Genomic DNA, 9,826 nt, shown 5'->3' on the forward strand with positions numbered 1-9,826 from the left:
TGTGTCCACTTCAGAGGAATTTGAAGTGTGAGTGCTCTTCTCCATCAGATAAGAGCCACTGGTAGCACAAGGGCTATTAAATCCACTAAGGTACCACCCAAACCTCCTCCCTAAGGGGAAGCTACAAGGATTGCACAGTAATAAAAAGGATAAGTGAATTTGCCAAAAGGAAACTTTTTAAAATTCAGCTTCTTCATTCTGGAAATAACTTGCCCCGAAGTGCAACCTTCCACAAACTGCTGCACTGCAACATCCAGCTCGTACTCCCTGCCAGGACTGCTCATAGGAAACATGTCTGCACAAGGGCAGGGTACCGGACATAACCCATCCCCCACCCTTTTAGGATGATTAATAGCTACTAATAATGTTCCCTTCCCCCCTCGCAGTAAGGCCTGGGCTTATCTCAGTGCTGTCAACGCTGCTTTTGATATTTGCTCACCTACCAGTTAAGTCAGGAAAGCAAAAGGCGTTTCTGTTACTAAGTGAGGAGCACAGAGCTGCCGCTGGGAAGACCTTTTCCTGCTTTTATTTTTGTCCCATCCCTCCCTGGTCCATGGGAAGCAGCAGGGTGGGCAGGCAGAGGTGCTCAGAGCACTGACAGCTATCAGCCAGCTTACACAAAAGGACTCCATAAATGAACAAAAGCTTTCAGGCTCACAGGCATCCGTACATTTTGCACCACCTGAAGCTGCTTTGCTCCTGCTCTCAGATGATCTAAAGCTTTGCCCCAACCTCTTTCCTTACCCTTTGCTCTTGACTGAGCATGGAGCAGACAGCAGCAGGAGACAAGGGGACAGCAGGAGTGCCTTGCACACTTTGTACAAGTAGATGACCCAGTAATGAGCAGATATAGCTGCACTTCTGCATGGAAAGGCAAGGAGCTGTGAAAGACACTACAAGGAACAAAACCAGCAAACACAACTTTGCCCAAATCGCACCTCATGCAAAGGCACAGCCTCTTGTCTCCTTTAAAAGAGCTCCCTGACTAGCTTGGGCTTCCTCCACTGGGTTTGGGCAGCCTCTGGCAGATGGGACATGGGCAGCATCACAAGGTGCCAGGAGCCTCCCAGTTCCAGGGATGCTATGGGGAGGTGAATAAAGCTCTGCACACCTTCTAATATCATGCCCAAGGGCATCCTTTGGAAGGGAGCCATGCCCTACCTTGAGGTGACTGCTCTCAGGCAATTGGGTAACAGTGCCATTAGGTCATTTCACTGTCGAACAGACACTGCTGAGACAGGCAGAGCAGCACTTCTTCCTACTGTATCTTGAACAGGTCCCAGAGCTCACCGCAGTGTGTTTATGGTAATGCTCTTTTTAGCTGGTGTTCTGTGTAAGAAATCTGGGCTACTACAGAAATAATCTAGATACTTATAACCAGACACATCAAGCTACACCCTTGACACCAGCTCAGACACATGAGCCAGCACATGGAAGAAACAAATAATCCCCATAATCCATGGGCTTGATTGTGCACTCTTTACTCATGCAAAACTCAATGTAGTAGATTAACAGTTTAGACCAGTTATAGGCTTGGACCCCTCTTTTTAATAGAGGTCCCACAGATTCAGGATTGGTTTGGATAGAAGAAAAACTTACATTATTTCCTTATGCTGCAAAGTGAAGCTTTGTGGACACGTGTGCATGCACACACATGTGTGTGAATATATATATGTATGTATATACACACTGCCCCCTCATACACACACTTTGGGCTCCACCTTGTCAGCACCACCAGGACTTTGCAAAGTTCAGATGTCCATCTGAATTCAGGTAGTTTGCTGGCTGTCATCTCCCTGTATGGGCGGCCAAGCAGCAAACAAGCATTCAGCTGTGACATATCAAGTCTTCAGGTTGTCTTTGGACAAGTGCATTTACAATAGAAAACACTTTGATTTAGCAGAGGGAGACACATTTGGCTGCTTATCCAGCTCCCAGGACCTCTTTAAAAACTTCTGTCTATCCCAGAGCTTGCCAAACAAAACCACACTTTAAGTTTGATGCAACCCCTCCATACACGCTACCTAACAAGCTTTGCAGTCCCTGGACAGGGATTATGGTGCCTGTTTTCCTTCTGCAGGCAAGGATCCAAGAGGCAGCAGTGGGTATATCGAGGGAAGCTGCTGCCCACAGCAGAGGGAGGAAGGGTGGGAAGCATTTCTATGAAAAGCAGCATAATGCAGCTCCATGTATAAAGATAGCTGGGTGGGTCTAAAATTCATTCAATTCTTTCTGGCCTTCTCCCCTCATCCCTTCCAACACACTACTTGCTCACTCTGTCATCTCTTTACAGTTTCTCACAGACCCTACAGTCTCCAGCATCACCCATCACTCCACACCTACACACACATTGCAAGAAGTGATGAAGAGGCAAAATTAATATCAGCCAAGAAAAAGATCTGGAGAAACTGCACCTATGTGCACTTGAGAGGAAAACCCAGCTGGATCTTTGCTGGACAGGACAGACATGCAGCAACATTATTCCAAGGCCACGAGTGACAACAAGACATCTCTGACGTTCAGTTTAATCCTCCCCACCCACACACACTGCTCTTTTACCATGAGTAATGTCCTCAGCGCTGGAGTATTATGCTAAGCAGTCACAATTTCTCCCAGCAAAAGCATGCAGCTGGGTCAGCAGAGATCAGAGGCTATGAGAAAATTCAGGCAGGCACGTTCCCCACCCTTTCTCTTCAGGGGAGGGGGAATGACAGGCTGGTTCCTTACAACTGGCTCCAGGAGAGCTCCCTTCAAAGCTGTTCCCACTCTCTGCACCATTACAGTCCAACACAGCTGCAGCCCAAACCTCACTGGCTGTGCTGGCCTAGACCACACCATCACCAAGAGAGAAGAAGGGGAAGGGGGACATACCTCTGGCTGGTGAAACCCTTGAGCATCAGCCCACCCCAGTGGGGTCTGGGCTTTCACTGCACAAGCTCCTCCAGCAGCCCAGCCCTCACCTTCCTGCCTGCCTTCACATCCTACCCTGATAGCCAGATGAGCATTATTAACACAGAAAGGGGAAGGCATCAGATATTGCACAGAAAGGGCTGACCTCACTAAGGCAGTACAAAAAAACATAGATTATTTGCTCAGAAAAATGCTCAAATAGTGGTCAAGGAGTTACTCAGCCTCACTGCTTGTTTTGCAACATGCCTCACATTAAAACAAACAAAAAAGATATTTCTTACAACATCTCAGAAACAGCTGAGCTTTTCCTGATGGTTTATTTCATCCTCTAAATAAATCAACATGTCCAGTGATCAGCAACCATCTAAGATACTGTGTCACTGTCCAGAACAACATCAATTGTTTATGCAGTTAAGGCCTCCTATAATTTCCCTGTTTGTAGTGAAAAAAAAAAAATCATTTTGATGCTGCATCTTTCAAATCCAATTAATTTTCCAAACCAACTACCTTTCCTGATGGACAAACTGATTTTTGAGGACAAAAGGTACCAAGAACCCTGCAACCACGCACAACTTGACATCTGGGAACAAGCCGATCAGGGAACAAAAAGGACTTTCTCCTATGAAGTCCAATATTTACTTTTGTCTCACATAAAGTTCGGGCTTGTACACTCCCTCCAAATGTGGAGTTCTCTCTTTAGGTTCTTTAGGTAACTAATCCAGAACAAGGTGGGTCAGAAAAAGAGATTATACCGGTCACAAAGAAGAGGTACAGAGAAAAGGGAATTCCAAAGTTTGGGTGACATAAAGCTGCTGCATAACAAATTGGTCTGAAAAGGTGAACTGTAGAAAATACAACCCTGGCTCCTAGGAGAGACAAGGATACTGCTCCTGCATGTAACTCTGGTAGAAGGAGTTTAATTAGCATGCCAATTCTTTCACAAGTTATTTCCAAGATAAAACTGCCCCCCAAGACTCAGGAAACAGGACTGGAAAAGATCAAGCCTGTCCTGTGCCCCAAAGGACTCTGCATTTACCACAAGAAAATTCTGCTGCTTTGCCCTTGCTACAATTAAGGATGATTTCTTGTCATCCAAACCCTGGCAGCCAGGGAGATCAGGAAAGTCTTTTCCTCTTCTCAGCAGCCATTTCTATCTTTGAAGCACAGGCCTTCCCAGCCACAGCAGCTGCCCAGGAAACTGTCAGGGGTGATGCTGACTTCAAAGTCTGTAGGAGCACAACCTCTGTTCTCCATACCTGACGTGCCCAGACAGACCAGACAGGACTCCCTCCAAGCAAAGGCACAAGACATCGTCCCATCCTCTAAACACCCACCCAACTACTTCTGCAGGGCCAGAAGCTCTTGGCAGGTGACCCTAATGGCCAGTGTTCCACAGGCACTTATCAGCTGTCTAGTTCTGGAGCAGCTCTGCCCACCACCCTGGGCAGCGTGGCACAGCACAGCAGGGCTGGTACTGCCACAGCCCCCACCCCACCCAGCAGCCAGGAACAGCAGCACAAGAGTAAACATCAGAGCAGGAAACACAGCCACTTTCACCTTCCTATAAACCCCAGCAGCTTTTCCCAGCTGTCTCCCTCTGCCCAGCCAACCTCAGAACAAGACCCAAGCACAATGCTGGTGTTTGCAGTTACAAACACAAAAGCTGGACGGTGTGGCAGAGGAACTTCAGCCATAGGTGTGCACAGTGGGGTCCAGCCAAGGCTCCCCAGGCTGAGGAGGAAAGCCAGCCCAACCCTAAATCCTATCACATCCACCACACCCCATGTTTCCTTTGGCAGAGAGGAGGCATTCCAGCTCCCCTCTGGGAGCAGTGGCCTCCCTGGAAATCAGCTCTCCCCATGTCTCAGAAAAATACCCTGCAGCCACAGCCTTTTTCCCACCTGGGGAAGAGGCTGCAGCCCAGCTCCTGGCGCTTGTGCCACTCAGCTGAGCCCTGGCATGCTCCAGAAGGACGGTCTCCACCCCCACAAGTTGCTCATCAGCAGCATGTCCCACACCACTGGGGCTTTCTCTCATCAGTGGCTTCAGGATGCCTTTGCTCAGCTGCTTCCTACCGGGGTGACCGGTTGACAGGGGAAGAACATGAGCCAGTACCAAAGCTAAACATCATGTCTTTTGACACCACAGGATTCAGTCCCATGCTTGTTTTCAGACCATTAAGTTCACTTTTATCACTAAATCAAGCTTTAAGTTTATAAAGCTGGTTCAGAGGTCCATCTCAAAAAACAAAACGAATGCACTCAAATACCCAATTATGATCCAATTCTGTACTTTATATAAATTCTGAGCTTTTAAAATACCATGAATAGATAAAACATCAAACTAAACAGGGATTAATTCATATTATTGCAACAAGCATCATGTTGGGATTTCATCTTTTTAATCTATTTGCATAACTGGTCTATCTTGAAACCATTTTTCACTGGAAAATTGCTCACTTTTATAACAAAAGTGTCCAGTTTCACAGACTCTGAGAGACACCACTCTTAATGGAGCTGGGAGGTTTTTGACATGACAAAGCAGAGCAAAACTCCACTCTGCCCATATTTTGGGTCAAATGTTCAAGATCACTACCACAAACCACAAAAATAATCTTAATAACAAGGGTTTACAGTTCCACGTATACATTCAACTGGAAACAAAAAGCCCCGATGTTTATCAAAATCATATGTAACCAAACAGGCAGCAGCTCATGTTACCTGAGAGATGGGGTCTGTCAATTGCACTGCTTTTCACACAGCTCCACTTCATCAGCATCTCTCCTCATAAAACATGCTGCTTGCTTCCTCCATCAGCTCCACCAGCCTCAAGGGGATTTAACTGGGAACTACCCTGTGCATAGGTCAGCTCTACAGAAACTGTTATCCTGTATTGTGTCCATCCACAGTTCAGAAAGAGCTTTTTTCAAATTCTACCCCACTGACTCACTGTACAGTATCACCCAAAGAGTGATAAAGACAGGGGTCTTTCCTACTCCTGTAAGGCAATCCAGCAGACTGTGGCCCAGTCAACACAAGTTTGGGGTTTTTTTTTCTGAACAGACTGTTATAAAGTGTCCACCAGAATCCTGCAGTTTTGAAAAGAAATGTAAGCCAGAAACATCTGTGAAGCATCTCTCCTAAAGAGAAGGGAAACTCCCCAAGGAAGTCTCATGAGCAGTACTTGTGAAATCCCCACACTCGGCTTGCACTGGGAAAACTGGTCCAACACAACCAAGAAACCAGAAGCATTCACACAACAAGATGCTTGTGATGTATTTGGGCCTGAAGCAGGTTTGAACACACATTTCAAGTGGAACAGGAGTTAGGGTAGTGACAAGAGACAAGATAGAGCAGCTGTGGAAATGCCACAATCTTTCATCTGCTGCTCTCCTAAGGCACAAGCAGGCATTGGTGCCATGCAGCTGCTGTCAGCCAGAAGCACCATGCTTGGCCATGCTGCTCTGCTGGCTCCCATGCTCATGGCACCAGTGCTCCTCATCCTTCTGGGAGCCAGGACTACAACACCAAGCTCATATGACTTCCTCTGGAGTATGAGATGCCTTGGCAACTCAAGCAGCGCAGCATGACCAGGATAAACCCTCCCTACATCACCATAGAGGAGCTTGAGAAGCCATAAGCTACTAGCAAGGAGCTGAGGTATAGTGGTGATGAGGCCATATATACCAAGATAAGCTCAAGAGCTCACCATCAGGATAATGCTGCCAGAAACCAAATATGAGCTCCTGGCAGGCAATGCAGGCTGAATTTAGGCACCTGCTTCAAAGAGAGCTGCAAGACACCCAGTTCAGGCCCACGACTGGATGGATGTCTCTCTCCTGGCATCCCACCATGCCAGCACACACCTGGAGCAGCGTGGTGACCCCATCTGTGCATCAATGAGACAGGCAGCCCCGGATAAGGCAGAGACAAGCTCCACTGGCTACGTGGGAGGGGACTTATCCCATACATAGCATACCTGAATTGCAGTGCTCTCAGCTGTCAGTGGCAGGAGGATCCTGCTCCCTGGAGCAATCCAGAATGCACATCTGGCCTGGGGCAGGCAGCCCTGTGCACCCCTGCTAACAGCGCTCCCCCCGAGCACATCTGTGCCACTGACACACCTCCTGCTGCTGCAGCACAAAGCAAACTTGTAAGTGCTGAGGAGGGATAGCCACATGCCCCTCTGCTCCTAGAACAATGCTCTTATCACAACTTACAGCCTCCCCACCTTCTTGTTCCCCTCAGGTAGCCCCCCATATCATACCTCAGTGGGACCAAGGCCCTCAACCCTTGGCAGTCCTACAGCCAGAGCTCACCCCATCGTGAGAGAGAAGGAGGGCTCTGTGCCCACAAAGGTCTCTGGTGGGAGCCCAGGTACTAAATGAAATAAGCAAGAACAGCAAAGTTATAGCCCTGTAAAGTCAACACACAAGGAGGATCACATTCTTTAAAACAGGTCAAAACTGGATCAGATAATTTTTTACATGGTAAAAGAAGAACCTGCCAAGAGCTTCGCTCCTGAGCCAAGGGGACAAACCCAGGACTCTTAAGAGCAAGCCACAGGAAAGATTAATCACTTGAAGTCTTAGAGGGGAAATTAAAAATGTCAGAGGGGCCACAAGAGAAAGCCCTGATAAGAGCTGCTAATTGTCAGCATTTACGTCACCATCACCAGATAGGCTCTTTTATTACATTTTAGTCCCCAGGGCCACAATTTCTCATGAGGGGTTATTTTTGCCACTTAGCTGATCTACGTCCCTTGGTATGTGCCTATCAGCATTGACAAAGGCGACCAAGAAGAGGTAAGAGCAGTGAGGTAGGGCTTCAGACACACTTCTGCCTGAGTCTTTTGCTGGAAGGAAATTACCATAACAATGAAGTAAATATCACTTCCTTCATGCTAAAGCTGCTTTCATGTCCCAAAAATGCTTTAGAAAAATGAGGCATTATTACTGTAATTGAAAGAGATTACACAGAAAACTAGTAAATTTCCCCCCCTCGGCGGGTTTAACAGCACTTCCAGCTGTGCCCTTCCTGGAGCTGGCAGCTTCTCCAGTAGCACCTGGGGTCCTTCAGGCTATGGGACCCCATGGCAGGAGACCCTGTGGTAGGAGGCATTTATAAAAATTCACAAGTTTGACCATCCTGGTCTTCTTTAAGGGCAGTTCACAGAAGTTCAAGTTCTTGTATATTCCACTTCCCACAGCCCTTCCTCACCTGGGGCCTGTGGGCACATCAAAATTGTACCATGGTGGCTGAGCCCAGGGCTCTCAGCAGCTCGCTGGATGCCGTTGATTTTTAGAGGGATTGTTGGAAAAAGGAGCAATTCCTTCATTCCTTCTCCCCGGGAGAGGCCTGCAGCCAGCCCTGACAAGACACTGAGCAGCACACCCCACTGTGCCGAGCCAGGAAGGCACAGGGAGCTGGGGGTTCATTGCCCCCACGGACGTGCCTGTGCTCCGGTCGGCCTGCGGGGAGCAGCCGGGACAGGGCCCAGCTCCCGGCCAGGAACAGCCCAGCCCGGCACCTGCGCGCACCTGGGGCAGGCGGGGACGGGGACAGGGAAGAGAGGCAGCCTGAACCCAGCCCTGGCGTTCTACGGGCAAGAGCTGGAGCGGAGCAGGGAAAATCAAGGTACGATTCTAAAATTGTTTAGATGCAAAACTTTGTCATTTCCTAACTAATTTCTCTTTAGGGGGGGACAAAAAGGACTTCGAAAAGAGTCGGGAAGAGGCACTTAACACACCTTAACATGGCTTCTGTAAACAAAGACTGTTAACTATACATGGCAAGCAAAGGCAGGCGAGCATTCAACCCACCTCGGTGAGACGGATTCCCACGGGGTGGGCTGCCAAACCCGAACCTCAGCGGAGCTGAGGAGATTCTCACTGCCTGCGCCGAGGGGTTCCCTACGGACAGGCTGAGGAGGGAGGTTCGGTGGGAAGCAAAGATTTCAGTCTGTATCAGGTGAAGGGGCTGCGTGGGCCACCACGGACTTCCCCGTTAACATTACAACTCCCCCCCTCCAAAAAAACCCCAAACAAACCAGGGGGGAGAAAAAGACAATCCAACTCCCCTCCACAGACACACACACGCCCTCCCGCCACGGCTCTGCCACCAACCCCGCTGCTGTGCCACCTGCCAGCCCAGGCAGACCCCGGCCCCGGCCGCCCCCAGCGCCGCCCGCCCTACCCGGGAGATGGCGAGGGGCTGCTCGAAGTCCCGGCCGCCCACCAGGCGGAAGCCCCAGGGCCCGGGGCCCGACAGCACGATGCGGTGCGTCCCCATGTGCGCGCTGCACCTCGCGGGTCACCCGGCAGCGCCGCCGCCTGCACCGGCACGGCCCGCCCGCCCACGGCCCGCCCCGCCCGCCGGCCCCGCCCCGGGGGAGCGGAGCTGCCCGCAGCCCCGGCCGGCTGCCGCCCTCCCGGGTAGGAATCGCGGCGTCGCGGCCCTTCACCCGCCCCCCGCGGAACTGACCGCGGCCTGCTGGCAGGACAAGCCACGCGGGAGTGCCCCGGTGCGGCATCTCCCAGGCAAATATGTCTCGGCCTGCTCCAGCCCGGAGCAGTGTTAACTCTGAAACCTAATGGGGGCGATGCAAATAAGCGGCCTTGGTGTGCAGTTTCCCAGCCAGGAATTGATGAGTGAGGGCGGAGCCTGGAAAGGGTATTATCTTTCTGCTAATTTATGCCAGCTTCATCACTGCTTTAGGCAGGGGTTTGTTTATATCTAACCCCTTAGGCATGGTACCACTAACAAAAGGAATTCTATATGTTTTTTCAGCTAACCTTCTCAGCTGTGATTCAGGAAAAATAAGTTGTTCCAGTTGCATGTTAAGCCCACACTATGATGATGATGGAGAACGTGGGAGAGGTTGGTTACAACTTGAGTTCAAGCATTGCTGCCTATTT

The 9,826-nt window shown here is 49.7% G+C and overlaps 1 protein-coding gene across 1 annotated transcript in view; it reads right to left on the reverse strand.

Annotated features, from left to right (window-relative positions):
- PDLIM1 (PDZ and LIM domain 1) overlaps positions 1 to 9,235 on the reverse strand; it is a 44,691-nt gene extending 35,456 nt beyond the window's left edge. Inside the window, exon 1 of the mRNA XM_027700148.1 lies at positions 9,105 to 9,235. Coding sequence (XP_027555949.1) covers positions 9,105 to 9,200 — 96 coding nt within the window. The 5' untranslated portion in view covers positions 9,201 to 9,235. The remainder of the gene's footprint in view (positions 1 to 9,104) is intronic.
- Positions 9,236 to 9,826: the final 591 nt, after the last annotated feature.

This window comes from Neopelma chrysocephalum, unplaced genomic scaffold (assembly GCF_003984885.1).
Source record: "Neopelma chrysocephalum unplaced genomic scaffold, ASM398488v2 Primary Assembly neopelma1_143, whole genome shotgun sequence".
NCBI lineage: Eukaryota > Metazoa > Chordata > Aves > Passeriformes > Pipridae > Neopelma > Neopelma chrysocephalum.